Raw genomic sequence first — 15,415 nt, 5'->3', positions numbered from 1 at the left:
ACATCTGCCCCATTCACCTTACATCATACCCCTGTGGCTCACCACACATGCACAATACCATACACAGTGGAAACACAGCCTTATAGCAAACTTGGCCTATCTTGTAAGGAATCGGCAGTGATAGCAATAGTGATGATGTCTGTGGCAGAACAGACATGCTCTTTGTGGCTGCAATGCTTGGTCTTCTGGCTTAGAACACAGCGATCAGCATTAGATCTTACAACACTTTGTTCTGCACAGTCATTGCTTTTTACAGTAAGTGACTTCACTGATAAAATATAGGTGGTTGACTGGCCTTTAACCTGCATGTAATGATTTATATAAAAACCGTTAATGGTCTATTACTCAATGCACTCTGCAGCTCCCCGTCTAGACAAAGTCACTGCTGCTGTATGAATTATTTTATTGAAATCTAGAGAAATTAAAGGTCATGTGGAGGAAACATATTGCAGACATCTTTTATGTAGAAGAAAAACAAATAATTGCGCCATTCTGAGGATCTTGACTAGCTGCTATATCTAATCTCTTGTAATGTATGATATATGTACAATACACAGCATGAGTCACTGCTTCTCCTTTAACAGTTTGTATTTTTTCGCCAAGTCGACATTTTTTCGGCCCTGCTGAAAAGGATATGACCACAAAATAGCATTCCAGTGGTAGCCAAACTTTTCCACTCCGTCCAGAAGATTAGCAATTTCTCTTTGGGTAAAATCTTTACGTCTTCCTTTCTGAGGTTGCTTTTGGTCAGGATTTCCTGGAGGCTGCATGTACAATAAAACGGAGATTCTTAATAGATAGGCAAATGATATCCTATGCAATTTACTCTTCAATGGTCTGCAGCCAGCAGTCCTCTAATTGCTGGGAAAGTACAATTTCTAGCATAACCTTACTACTGGATATTTTTTTTTCATATCAACTGGCTCCAGAAAGTTACAAAACAGATTTGTAAATTACTCCTATTAAAAAAATATTTATCCTTCCAGTACTAATCAGCTGTTGAAGTTGAGTTGTTCTTTTCTATCTGACAACAGTGCTCTCTGCTGACACCTCTGTCTCAGGAACTGTCCAGAGTAGGAGCAAATCCCCATAGCAAACCTCTCTGCTCTGGACAGTTCCTGAGACAGAGAGGTGTCAGCAGAGAGCACTGTGGTCAGACAGAAAAGAACTAAACTTCAACAGCTGATAAGTACTGGAAGGATTAAGATTTTTTATAGAAGTAATTTACAAATCTGTTTAACTTTCTGGAGACAGTTGATATTAATTTTTTTTTTACTGGAATACCCCTTTAACAACAGGTCATACACTGTGAAATCCCAGGAAGGTGGCTGGAGGGTCAGAAGCATGACTAGTGTTGGGCTCATCTGCTAAGCAGAATGAAATGCTTTGTATATGTAGCAGTCGGAGTGCAGAAATATTTAGGTTTCATCAAATATAAATAACAGTAAAACAACAGTAAAAAAATCTGAATAAGTCAATCCTGGCTGTCCTCCACAAGCTTCGTAACATTATAAACAAAAGGGGTCAGTTTGGGACAATGTACGTTCATGCAGATCCTCAATAAGTCTGAAAACAACAAAGGGGACAGGCAACTTTATCCAATAATGGTATGATATGCCGCTCAGGCTGACCACATTCTTTTCTACATCCAGTTCTTCACTGTTTTAAAGCTGAGTTGTCCAAGTTGTAGTTTTCAGCTGTTGCGATTAGAGATGAGCGAACTTACAGTAAATTCGATTCGTCACGAACTTCTCGGCAGTCGATGGCTTATCCTGCGTAAATTAGTTCAGCCTTCAGGTGCTCCAGTGGGCTGGAAAAGGTGGATATATTCCTAGGAAAGAGTCTCCTAAGACTGTATCCACCTTTTCCAGCCCACGGGAGCACCTGAAAGCTGAACTAATTTATGCAGGAAAAGCCATCAACTGCTGAGCCGAGAAGTTCGTGATGAATCGAATTTACTGTAAGTTCGCTCATCTCTAGTTGCGATACTACAACTCATAGCTTACCCTGCTTTTGGCTCTCAGTACATGCTGGGAGTTTTACTTTCTTAAACATTGGAGAGCAATAGCCTGGAGACTATTCTTCTAAAGCAGTGTGTTCCCAGCCAGGGTGCTTCCAGCTGTTGCAAAACTACAACTCCCAGCATGCTGGGATTTGTAGTTTTGCAATAGCTGGAGGCACACTCATTGGGATACACTGTTCTAGATTAGGAATTCAATTTGGTGGATAGATATATCTACATAAACCTGAGAATGCTTGCAAAATGAGTTTCTGTTGTCAATCACATATATGTGTGTACATGTTCCTGAACCAAATATCAATACATGAAGTTCTACAGCATTATTACTGATGTGACAGAATGTGTCAGTAATAATTGATGTATTGGCAATCTGAATGAGTCCCTATTCCATTGGATAGGGGATAAGTGTCTGATCGCAAGGTGTCTGACTGCTGTGACTCCTCGCAATCTCCTGCCTGGAAACCGGCTCTCCCCATGTAAGGAGGTGTAGACCACAGCACATAGCGCTGGCCGGCCGCCCCCCCCCCCAATGCATCTTTATTGGAGAGCGGAGATACAAGAACGGCTCTCCAACAGAGATGCATGAAAGGGACGTGTTGGCCATCGCTTCGTGCTGTGGTCAGCACAGCTCCTTTCATGTGGAGAGCCGGGAGATTACGAGGAGTCAGAGTGGCCAGATCCCCGGGATCACAGTCAGACACTTATCCCCTATCCTTTGACTAGGGGATGAATATTACTAAACTGGAGTACTTCTTTAAAGGCTGAATATGACATTGGGACTGGGATACTGGGTTATATGCAGTATTATGTAGTCTAGGCATTTGGGGGGTTGGTAACTTTTTAATAGCCAAGCTACATTGGCCATAGGACTTCGATGAAGAACATTGCTCTATATGAGCATGAAACATGTACTGTACCTGAACCTCCACAGCATGAGGCTGGTTGGGAGTTACCGCTTGTCTTTTAGGAGATGAGTCTCTATCAGATTCTGTTTCTAAACTTGATTCTACTATTGAAAAAAGAAATCCAATTAAAACAGCAATATATCTTCTTGGTGTTTATCCAGTGGGTATTGATTGAATAGAGTCCAGTGTTGGCAGCATTGCAGTCGACTAGTAAATTATTTGTACTGCTATCAGTTTCTCTGATATAAGCAAAAGGAACTTTGATAATTTACGCAGAGTGGAGGAGGGTTATGGCGCTGTATCTGTTAGGCAATGATGAACAGTGGATGACTTCATTTTTACATTTGCAGAGAAGATATCAATTGTTGTTTCTTGTAAAGCCTTGGCTGGCTCTGGCTAGCACAAAAAAGATTATACACATTTAAGTTGTCCGAGCACCCTGACCATGTATGTGGGCCACTTGACACTCCCCAAACAACAGACGTTAGGAAAAACTGGTCAGGCATGATGGATTTAAAGATACCTAATCCTGTTCTCCGGGAGATAAGCCATTGCCAGAGGAATCCCTCTGTATGCTTGGGCAAGCAGAGTATGCATACATGTGTGAGGATTGGTAAAGATAGCTGTTGTACAACTAAGCTTTTGGCCACCAGTTATCTAAAATGTAGGGCCCCGCTTAAAGGAGTAGTCCAATTTAGTAAAATGTATCCCCTAACCAAATTATATTGTATAAGTGTCAGATCGTTGGAGATTCGACCACTAGAACTCACACGATCTCCTGCCTGATGCCCCGGCTCTCCCCATGCATGGCAGGGCTGTGTTGACCACAGCACAAAGCAGTGGTCAACACAGCCCCTCACATGCATCTCTGTGGAAGAGCCAGAGATACACGAGTGCAGCTCTCCCATAGAGATGCATGGAGGGCTTGCTGTCGCCCCTCAATGTCGAGGAGAGCCAGAGCGCCACACAGGAAATCATGGAGGAACCTAGCAGTTGTACCCCTGTGATTGACAATTATCCCCTATTGGGGCTGGAGGTGAGGTATCTCGCTACAGGGAGCACAGTCTGTTATTATTTAGTCCTGTATTTTTTCTGTTTGGTTCACAGTGCTTTCTTATTCCTTGTTTTGCTTGCTTTATGCAGCTCTTTCTTGCGATTATGTTCCCCTAATGATTATACCTGTGTCCCTGATACATTTGTATATTACTCTCAAGTATAACCCTCATTTTTTCTATTCTGATGTCTGCTTTGCCTATTATTCATTTTAAATATTGTGTGTATTTTTTTTTTTTTATATATGTTTAATAAAATCAATTATAATGTGTATTGCACTTATTGTTATCTTGTGGCTTATTTTTTGGTGGTGATCATTATGGAGGCCATGGGTAGCAGACTGTAGAACCATATTCTTTTTGGTGATTACAGCCCCTTACATGCATCTCTGTGGAAGAGCCAGAGATACACGAGTACAGCTCTCCCATAGAGATGCATGGAGGGCTTGCTGGCCCCGCTCAATGTGGAGGAGAGCCAGAACGCCACACAGGAAATCATGGCGAATCCCAGCAGTCGGACCCCCTGTGATTGACAATTATCCCCCTATGCTTTGGATAGGGGATACATTTTACCATAACGGATAACCCCTTAAAAAGGAGTATTCCACAAGATAGGGGATAAGGGTGAAATTGCAGATGTCCAACTTCTGAGGCCTTCCCAATCTTGGGAACAGGGACCAGTTTCTAGCTTTGGAATGGAGCAGTGAGTCATGCATGTGAGACTCTCTGGCCCATTTCAAAGTTCAACTTGGGTCCCTGTTCTTGAGAGCCGAGGAGGTCCCATTGATCGAACCCCCCACGATCTGTGGATAGGGGATATGTGTTTTCAGTTAAAATACCTCTTTTAATGCAGACTAAAGTGCAGGAAAAAAGAACAATGTGTTCCAGGCGCTGCTGTAAACCAACATCAAGGATTGAGCGACAATGAAGTATTCTTTATGGTCCAAGGCTGCACCATTTATTAATAAAATAATAAAAAGCAGGATGACGCATTTTGAGGGGATCCCCCTCTTCCTCAGATTCGCAGTACTGTACAGTACAGTAGTACAATACTGATCCGAGGAAGAGGGGGATCCCCTTGAAATGAGCCATCCTGCTTTTTATTATTTTATTCATAAACGGTCCAGCCTTGGACCATAAAGAATACTTCATTCTTGCTCCAACCTTGATGTTGGTTTACAGCAGCGCCTGGAACATAGTCTTTTTCCTACAGTTCAGTCTACCTCTATCCAGGACAGAACTTCCTGTTTCTTGTAACCGTTTGGCAGCAGCAACAACAACAACTCCACATCTTGGTACCCCTTTTGGGGTGATATGCGCATATGTTTGTTGACTAAAGTGAGCAGCCTTTATAAGAGGACATTTTTCTACTATGTACAACAATCTCCATCTCCTCAAGGGTAATACTCAAGATGTCCTTATTTTGCAGTCTTTTTTTCTTCTATATTACCACTGTTTTAATGGAGGCATCCTATATGTTATGAGGATCAAAAACTAAAGGCAATTAAAAAAAGATGCAATGACCAGAACAAAGATAGCCTAGCATTATGCAACATACGTACATTGTCTGTTGAATAGTCAGACTACACACAGTGCAGCAGTTGGCCCTTAGTGGAGTGGTAGCCACTAGCAGGCCCGACGCTGCCAATAGGCGAACTAGGCAGCCGCCTAGAGTGCACTGTCACACAGGGCGCAGCTAACCAGATTCCGCAGAAAAGGGAAATTCAGTAAAGGAGTGTATGTCGCGCGAGTGCCTTTAAACTGCAAACGGGTGCCTTTAGAACTGCAAATGAGTGCTGTTATTAAAGGGAAGTTCAATTGCTCGGCCGGAACTTCCAATATAGCAGAGAAGCTGGCAGCCGGGACTTCACGTGCCTCCCAGAGCGCGGTCCCCCTGCATCGCTTCTACCCTGTCAGCGGCTGTCCGGAGCAGAGCGGCACTTCTTGTTCTTCAAGAAGTTCTCAAACAAGCTGTGGGCGATGAGATAACGTCATCGTGCATGGCTTGTGTGAGAAGTTCTGTGCTGGACCACAGACCCGAAAAGGATGCAGAGGTCTCAAAGCATTGGAACGAGAGAAGGTGAGTACTCACTACATACCAACAGGGGGATTACCTGCCTAACTACCTACGTGTCTACATACCTATAGGGGGATTACCTACCTAACTATCTACATACCTATAGGGAGATTACCTGCCTAACTACCTACATACCTATTGCAGGATTACCTACCTAACTATCTACATACCTACAGAAGGATTACCTCCCTAACTACCTACCATCTACATACCTACAGGGGGATTACCTGCCTAACTATCTATCATCTACATACCTACAGAGGGATTACCTACCTAACTACCTACATACCTATAGAAGGATTGCGTGCCTAGCTACCTACCTATGTGTCTACATACCTACAGGGGGAATACCTACCTAACTACAGTAGATGGGGAATTGCCTGCCTATGTGTCTTCATACTGTATCTGATGGTATTCTTAGAATCTCAATGATAGGAAAGAAAATCACATCTCAACATTAGACTTGATGTTGTCATTCACTAAGCACAGAACTCACCTTGCAGAGAACATGTTTTTACACACTTGCTGCTTCTTGGATTTGCCTTCCTTATAGGGGTCAGCAGGATGCCTACAATACATCAATAACTTATGTCAGCTCTTGAAGACTCTTAAAGGGAAACTGACAGATGGATCAACCCCACTAATCTGAATGTACAGGTGGTTAGTGTGGGTGATCCTGAGTAAAACAACGTATTCTGTCCCCCAATTCGTTCAACCATTCCCGAGGTATATCACAATTTTACAATATGCAAAGGAACTCCTAACTGCACTGGAGGTGGGTTTAAAGACTATCTGCACCTCTGACACTGTCCCCTGGTTCCCGTTTATGCCAGCCTTCTTATCAAGGAGAAGGAGAGGAATATTGATAAGTGGGGTGACATGAACAGGACCCAGGGGACAGCATCAGAGGTGCAGATATTCTTCAGCTCTGCCTGCCTGCAGTGCAGTTAAGAGTTAATTTGCATATTGTAAGATTGTGCTATATCTCAGGAATGGCTACATCATTTTACACAGGAATACATCATTTTACTCAGATTCACCCACACTTACCAGCTGTATATTCAGGTTATTGGGGTTGATTTATCTGTCAGATTCCCTTTAAAAGAATAGTTGGGGTTAGAAAACAATTTTTAAACACATTGTTAAAGAATTAGGCAGTTAATAGAAGGGAGGAGGATAATTCAGGCTTTTCTCCCCAAACGGTTTCTCTTCTTTTAGAAGACCTGGCTGGTCCATATATTGATTTATGGGAACTTTAAGGATATTAAAGGGGTACTCTGTCCCTAAGACATCTTAACCCCTATCCAAAGGATATGGGATAAGATGTCTGATCGCAGGGGGTCCCGCCACTGGGGACCCCCGCAATGTCTCATGCAGACACCCACCTGTGGCAGCTGCACAGAGCGTTGTTCGCTCCGTGTCTGAAGGGTCACGACTACGGGGGCCGGAGTTTCGTTTCGTAGGGGATAAGATCTCTTATGGCCATCACGCCCCCTCCCATAGACTTGCATTGAGGGGGTGGGGTGTGACGTCACAAGGGGACGGAGTCATGACGTCATGAAACTCCAGCCCCGTAGTCGTGGCCCTTCAGACACGAAGCGAACATTGCTCTGTGCAGCTGCCACAGGTGGGTGTCTGCATGAGAGATTGCAGGGTTTCCCAGCGGTGGGACCCCCGCTTAGGGCCGGAGTACCCCTTTAAAGTGGTTATCCTGCTAAAGACATCTTATTCCCTATCCAAAGGATAGGGGATAAGATGTCTGATCGCGGGGGGCCCTCCGCTGGGACCCCTGCAATCTCTGTGCAGCACTTACATTCTATGCGGGGCTGTATCTCCAGTCTCGGAAAGCTCTCATAGGACTGGAGATGTGACGTAACGCCACGCCCCCTCCATTTATGCCTATGGGAGGGGGCATGATGGCCGCCATGCCCCCTCCCATAGATATAAATGGAGGGGGCGTGGCATGACATCACATCCAGTCCCAAAAAAACAAAGCTTTCCGAGACTGGAGATGCAGCCCTGCATAGAATGTGGGTGCTGCATGGAGATCGCGGGGGGTTCTAGCGGTAGGCCACCTGCGATCAGACATCTTATCCCCTATGCTTTGAATAGGGGATAAGATGTTTTTGGCCAAATGACCCCTTTAAAGGGTTAGTCCGCTGAAAAACAACTTATCCTCAATCCACAGAATAAGAAATAAGTGTCTGAACGCGGGGGGTCCGACCGCTGGGACCCAGTGATCTCCTGCCCGGTGTCCCAGCTCTCTGAGAGGAGTGTGTGCTACAGACAGAACACGCTTTATTCTTTTTTAATGGGAGCACCAGAGATGCCAGGGTACAGCTCTCCTGAACAGGACCACGGAACAGGGTAAGTAATACCTAGTTGTAATCCAGTTCACCTGCACTATAACCATATTTATTGGGTTTAGTGCAGGTGGACCGGTTGTCATATTCCCTTTATATGCTTATACAGTGAACATACCCTAAGGCAGTGCTGGTAAATAATTGTGGCCACACAAAATATTGACACTTTGGGTCTAATTTGAACATTTTCACTTAGCAGTGTACTCACTGTTATTGACAAGGTTTAGATACTAATAGCTGTGTGTTGAGGTATTTTGAGGGGACACAATATTAACACACGCTGGAATTGCTGCTCAAAAGTTTTCTATATATATGATAAAGAGGATAACAATTCTCTTACAAAAAGAAAATAATATTCACCCATGTGCACAAAAATACTTCAGCAGTGTCCAGTTGGAGATTTAGATCAGCTCACCAGGTTCTCTATATTTGTATGACCTGTGTCCATAGGTACGGCCATCTCCTACACCCGAGGGTGTGAACAGTCCATGCAACGTTTCAAAGGCAACGCCTTCTTTGTCAAGCATAATGTGAAAAAAAAACCATCACCATGTTAAATAAATCTATTGCTCTCGCGAGATCTCAACTCTACAACGAGAATTACAAAAAGTATCAAAAGGTTAAAATCACATAAAAAGTATCAAAGATCCAGTATATCCTTAGTTATAAAAAGACATTAAAGTTGCAGATCTGATTACTTCCGTTCGGTTTTAAAGTGCCTAGTTTCTGTATCCAGCGTACCTCATTTCTTAGTAATTTCATTTTAATTTGTTCTTTATTTTCACCCTCCACATTTTCAATCTAAGTTCTAAGCCATCTAAGTTCATTAATGTGATGCCTATATTCAGAAAAATGTCTCGCTAGACTAGTTTCAAACTTTTCTTTATTTGCCGCCTCACCTTCGTTCCTATTCACACTGTCCTGTTCTTTTTTGTAAGTCCTGACAGCGCTTTTGTGTTCATTGATCCTCTGTTTGATGCTCCTTGTGGTTTGGCCAACATAGCCCTTTCCACAAGGGGATTTTAGGAAATAAATCACCTGTGTGCTGTTACACGAGTGCCATCGCCTGATCGGGATTCTAGTCCCTTTCATGGGGTGCACTACCACATCCCCTTTAATGATAGCATTGCAGTTCTGACATGCTAAACATGCAAATGTTCCTGATTGTCTTGGTTTAAGGAAGGTCTGCTTACTAACCTGTTTCTTTTTGAGGTCCGCTCTTATCAAATGGTTCACTATGGATTTATTTTTCCGATAGGTGAATCTCGGCCAACTGCGAAACAGACGGGCGATCTTATCGTCCGCTGTTAGCAGTCCCCAATATTTGCAGATGGTTTGTTTTATCAACTTTGAATGACAGTCACAGACCGAAAAAAATGTTAAATCACTATCTGTTTTCTGATTCCTCTTTTTATGCTTCCTGAGGTCTTCCCTGGGTATTTTCTCCACTTCCATGGCTATTTCTTCCACTTCTTTTTTATCGTACCCCCTCTGTGCAAACTTTTTTATCATGATCTCCTTATTTCTCTGAAACTCCACCTCGTCACTACAAATCCTTTTAGTTCTTATTAGTTGTCCCTTGGGTATTCCTTTTAAGACTTGCAGGGCATGTCCACTGTTGCAATGCAATAGATTATTGCGATCGCTGTCTTTGACATATAGTGTGGTATCCAGTCCACCTTCCTCGTTCTTGACCACTTTACCATCTAAATAACTAATCTCCTTCTCATTCACCTCGGATGAAAACTCAATAAGGGGGTGACACCCATTCAGGTATTCTTTTTTTTAAAAACTTTATTTATGAATTTTCATATAACACAAACCAGTACAGTTATGCACCCAAGAAGGGAGCACAAACAACAGAACAACAGTAAGGTCCTCAATATACAAAGTATAAAACAAGGAATAAGAGACCACCAATACAATCATAATCATAATACACATATCAGAGTGAGATACATCTTGCATACACAGTTAGCTAATCTATGACCCTAACTGGGGCCGAACAACTGTCCGTCCACTGGGACAGGGTAGCTATACGGCTATTAGAAGCCCCACACCTCTTCGCTATCAATCCCTCCAACACGAGGTTACTATGAACCTCCGCCAGAATGGCAGGAAGACTCGGCACCTCAGTCGACTTCCACCTCCGAGCAATGTGAGCCCTCACAACTGTCAGAATATGATACAAAATGGTCATATAATGCGGGGGAACTTGTTCTAAGGACAGGAATAGTAGCGCACTCTCTGGGCCCCATGAGAAGGGGCAGTCCACTAGGTTGTCCAATAACTTTTAAATTTTGGTCCAGAGAGGTGCAATCAACGGGCAAGTCCACCACACGTGTAGCAGAGTACCACTTTCCTGGTTACATCGCCAACACACCGGGGAAGTGGTAGGGTATATTTTAGCCAGACGTACCGGCGTGTAGTACCATCGGTATAGGAGCTTCCTGGAAGCCTCGAAATGGCTAACACATTTAGAATATTTTTTGTGCATGTTAAAGACAAAGCTCCACTGCTCAGCCGTGAATCTGCGTGCCAAGTCCTCCTCCCATCTGGACTTAAACGTACTGATCATTTCCCCCTCCGCCTCAGTCAAAGCTACATAAGCAAGGGAGATACCCCTAGCAAAGGAGTCCCTGCACAGGAAATGATGTTCATACGTAGTGCGAGGCCGAGAGCTATCCCAAGGGAGGGAACTCAGAAAGTGTCTAAGCCTCAAATATTTGTAAAAGTCTTTCTGTGATATAGAGAACATGTGTACAATATCAGTGAAAGGCATCAACCCATTAGCATCGCTAATCATTGCCACAGTGAGGATGCCCGCATCTATCCAGGGCTTAAAATCTATGTCTAAAAGATAATCTCCTATAGCAGCTAAAGGGATATCCTTCACTCTAGGTGGGCAAAGACTTTTGATCCGTGCCACCTTACTCCACAACCTGATAGCAGCCGCAATAGTGGAGAAAGGAGAAGAGGGAGCAAAGGTAGGGTTAAAACGCAATGCCCAGAGAAAGTTATTAAAGTTAGAGACATTAAGGACAGCAGCTTCAATATCTACCCACAGGGGGGGAACGTCCTGCCACCACCATTTTTTAAGCTGATCGAGTAGAACAGCGTGATAGTACAATTTAAGGTTGGGTACCCCCATACCCCCCTCATGCACAGGACGATACAGTATATTCGCACTAACCCTGGGGTGCTTACCATCCCAAATAAATCGTAAGAGCATTCTTTGTAGTTGTGAGAGGAAGGAGGCGGGCACTATCATCGGCAGGCATCTAAAAAAATATAAAATTTTAGGGAGCAGCATCATCTTAGCAGTGGCAACACGTCCCGCCCATGAGACAGGAAGTTTGGAGAAGTTATCAATTTCCTTGGTAAGCTGGGACCGCACAACAGCAAAATTAGAAGCAATTGTCTTATCAGGCGATGCAGTAAGGACTATGCCCAGGTAAGGAATCTGGTCAGTGACCCATTGAAAGGGATATTTAGCTTGTAGCCATCTCTGTTGCTCAGTGGGTATCTGCAATGGTAAGATACACGACTTTGTGGGGTTAATCTTATAAAAGCTAACTCGGCTAAAAGCATCAATAATGTCCATAACTGGGCCTAAAGAGCTTTGGGGGTTGGAGAGACTAATGATAACATCGTCGGCAAACAAGCCAATTCTGTGGTCTACTTTTCCTATTTGAATGCCCGCAATGTCTGGGGAGTCCCTGATGGATTGAGCAAGCGGCTCCATAACTAAGGTAAATATAAGAGGGGATAGGGGGCACCCCTGTCTTGTCCCATTGCTAAGTGAGAAACTATTAGAAAGGGTACCCATCGTGTAAATTCTAGCAGATGGGAGCGTATATAGAGCCATAATGGCGGATTCCAAAGAGTGGGGAAAACCAAACTTACGCAGCACACTCCGCAAATATCCCCAGTGCACCCGATCGAACGCCTTCTCCGCATCAAGGGACAGCAAGAGAGAAGGCGTCCGATCGGAATGCGCTTTTGTGATGATGTCGAGAAAGCGTCTCGTACCATCCACCGTTTGACGACCCTTGACGAAGCCAACCTGGTCCCTGTGAATTAGGTCCGGCAAAACCCTATTCAACCTAGCAGCTAGAGCCAGGGCGTACAATTTAATATCACTATTTAGGAGAGATATTGGTCTGTAATTTAGGGTAGAGTCCAGTGGCTTACCAGGTTTAGGTATGGTAACGACCAGAGCATCCAACATCTCTTTAGGGGGCACACCGTTCTCCTTAATATGGTTGAAGGCTCTGGTCAAAAAGGGAGCTACGGAAGGGCCAAATCACTTATAAAATTCATTTGTAATACCATCAGGACCAGGTGACTTCAAGGGCTTGAGGGAACGCACACATTCAAGAATTTCTTCTGTGGAGAAGGGAGAGCAAAGATCAGATGCCTGGTCCGAGGACAGAGAGGGGAGGGACATAGAGGACAGAAAAGAAGAGATAACTGCTTCATCAGGCTGTGGAGTAGCAATGTCATGTTGAAGATTGTATAATTTGCTATAAAAATCTGCAAAACAATTGGCTATACTTTGAGGGTCAGTAACTATAGAACCATCAGATTTAGTAAGGAAGGGGATTCTCCCCTTATCCTGGCGTTTTTTAAGTTGTTTAGCCAGTATAGAGCCAGATCTATTACCCTGCCAATACCATGTCATTTTGAGCCTTCTCAATGCCATCTCATAGCTGTGTAAAGAGAGGGAGTGTAGGGTAGCACTAACCTGTGAAATTTCTTCCACTAGTGATGGAGAGTACGAGGCCTTATTGCGCCTATGTAAATCCGCAAGGCGCTGTTGGAGTTCTAGTGTTTTGGTCTGGCGGACCTTCTTGTCATAGGCTGTTTGGCTAATAAAGTGGCCCCTAATTGTAGCCTTAAACGCACACCAAAGCATGGGGTCTGTAACATCACCAGTATCATTAATGCGGAAGTAGGCATCAACCGCCAATTTGGTCGCTTCAGAGTATTCAGGGTTATGGAGTATTAGTGGATTAAGTCTCCAAATATAGGTCGGGCGGGGGGCTATGCGATTCCTTAATGGTTACGCTTATGGGGGAATGGTCCGACCATTCTATGGGCATAATTTGGGCCTTTGAAACCAATGATAGGAGAGAGTGGGAGGTAAGGGCGTAATCTATTCTGGTGTATATCTTATGCACATGAGAAAAGAAGGTAAAGTCCCTTTCCGTGGGGTGGGATATACGCCAAACATCATATAGGTCATTTTGGGACACACTAGTGAAGAAACCGGTGGGTTCTTTTTTCAAACTGGGCGAAGTAGAATCTACACTAGGCCACATGGTCATATTAAAATCTCCTAGCAGTAGGCAGTGGCCCCTTCTCAAGGATTCCAATTTGCGCAAGAACGCCCTGAGGAAGGTACACTGTTTCGTATTAGGCGCATATAAGGAGCCTAAGGTATATTGAACATTGTTCAGTAAGCACACAATAATTATAAAACGACCTCTATCATCTATCACAGAGTGTTGGACAGTAACCGTCAGGGTGTTCTTAAATGCAATCGCCACTCCTCCCTTCTTGTGAACAGCATGCGCCTGATAGATGTGTGGATATCTCTTATTTTGGAGTCTATGGGCATCTAGCGCTAATAAATGGGATTCTTGTATACAGAGGATATCGGCCGCCAGGCGTCCAGCCTCCCTCCACACCAGAGACCTTTTATACGGTGAGTTAAGACCACGTACATTCATAGACACAACCTTAATAACCATAAGTAAAGTGTACATCAACGCAAAGCAGAACCATTAGCACAGTAAGCTGAAAAGGAGCAGGTACTCCCGTCAAACAGGATACATCTACACCTAGCATCTCGCAAGAGGAGCCTCTCATATCCAATATCAGAGAAAGCAAGTGATGGAGGACCAACTGGACAGAAAACAAGTAAACAGAACGAACAACAAAGAACAGATAAAATGAGCAAGCAGTAGTAAAGACCATGTGGTAGGTCTTAATGGGGGTAAGTAAGCACATTCGACTGCAGTTAGGCCGAATGTTTAAACATTCAGGAAAAGTATCCAGAGCACTAAGAGGATAAGTAACCCACAAAATGGGGAAGGGTACCCCAGTCGTAAGCCAGAGAGTCAATTCGGACAGGCCTGTCCAAAGGCAGAGAAACAGTTCATGCCTTGCTTTTTTTCTTGCGGTGGGAAACAACCTTCCATTCCTCAGCTATCTTTGCAGCATGTGGTATGTCCAGGGACCTCTGAGCAGTCAGATCAACAGGTAAGTTCCATTCCGCACACAGTTGCAAAAGGGTCTCCGGGGAAGAGACCACATGTTTGGACCCATTATTGGTGATAATCACTTTCACAGGGAATCCCCATTTATAAGGGATCCCTTTTTCTCTGAGAGCTTTAGTCCCTGCACTGAACTCACGTCTCCTGGCTAGAGTGGCAGCAGATAGATCCGTGTAAAGTTGGAGTCCCGAATACCTATCTGGCAGGGAGGGTGAGGAGCGCGCCACCGACATCAATTGCTCCTTAATATGGTAGAAGTGAAGGCGCAGAATCACATCCCTTGGTGTAGCAGCAGGTAGGGTTTTGGGCTTAGGGAGCCTGTGGACTCTGTCCATTAGCAGATCTAGGGTGGAAGCCTGAGGCAGCAACAATGCAAAGTAATCCGTTAGGAAGCTGTTGAGGTCCTCCGTCTTCACAGACTCCGGCACCCCTCTCACCCTTAAATTGTTGCGGCGAGACCTGTCCTCCATATCCGCTATCTTGAGTTGAAGAGCGGTAACCTCATCCTCCAGGCCATTAGCTAGGTCCACTACTTCATTATGTGAAGAGGTGAGTTCCGCCATCTTGCTTTCAATATGCGATGTGCGGTGTCCAAGAGAGGAGATCTCATGTTGTATATTGGACACGGCTGCCTTAATGTCACCCTGAATGGAGGTATGTAACTCAGCGAGAAGCCCCCTCATAATAGGTTCAGTTAGGGGCGCCGACGAAGAGCTC

General features: G+C 44.2%; 1 protein-coding gene across 18 annotated transcripts in view; it reads right to left on the bottom strand.

The window, feature by feature from the left end:
* Window positions 1-391: 391 nt before the first annotated feature.
* The window catches only part of TERB1 (telomere repeat binding bouquet formation protein 1), a 104,424-nt gene continuing 89,400 nt past the window's right edge, over window positions 392-15,415 (bottom strand). For 14 of the 18 annotated variants that reach the window (XM_056526085.1, XM_056526084.1, XM_056526091.1 and 11 more), the window contains 3 exons: window positions 6,551-6,622; window positions 2,938-3,029; window positions 392-764 (listed from right to left, as the gene is read on the bottom strand). In XM_056526085.1, coding sequence (XP_056382060.1) covers window positions 564-764; window positions 2,938-3,029; window positions 6,551-6,622 — 365 coding nt within the window. In that variant the 3' untranslated portion in view covers window positions 392-563. Of the gene's footprint in view, window positions 765-2,937; window positions 3,030-6,550; window positions 6,623-15,415 lie in introns of those variants that run through there. The other 4 variants (XM_056526075.1, XM_056526079.1, XM_056526083.1 and 1 more) reach the window with 2 other exon arrangements.

The sequence above is a fragment of the Hyla sarda genome, chromosome 6 (assembly GCF_029499605.1).
Source record: "Hyla sarda isolate aHylSar1 chromosome 6, aHylSar1.hap1, whole genome shotgun sequence".
Taxonomy (NCBI): Eukaryota; Metazoa; Chordata; class Amphibia; order Anura; family Hylidae; genus Hyla; species Hyla sarda.
The sequence above is the reverse complement of the archived record's forward strand: the minus strand, read 5'-3'. Positions and strand labels throughout refer to the sequence as shown.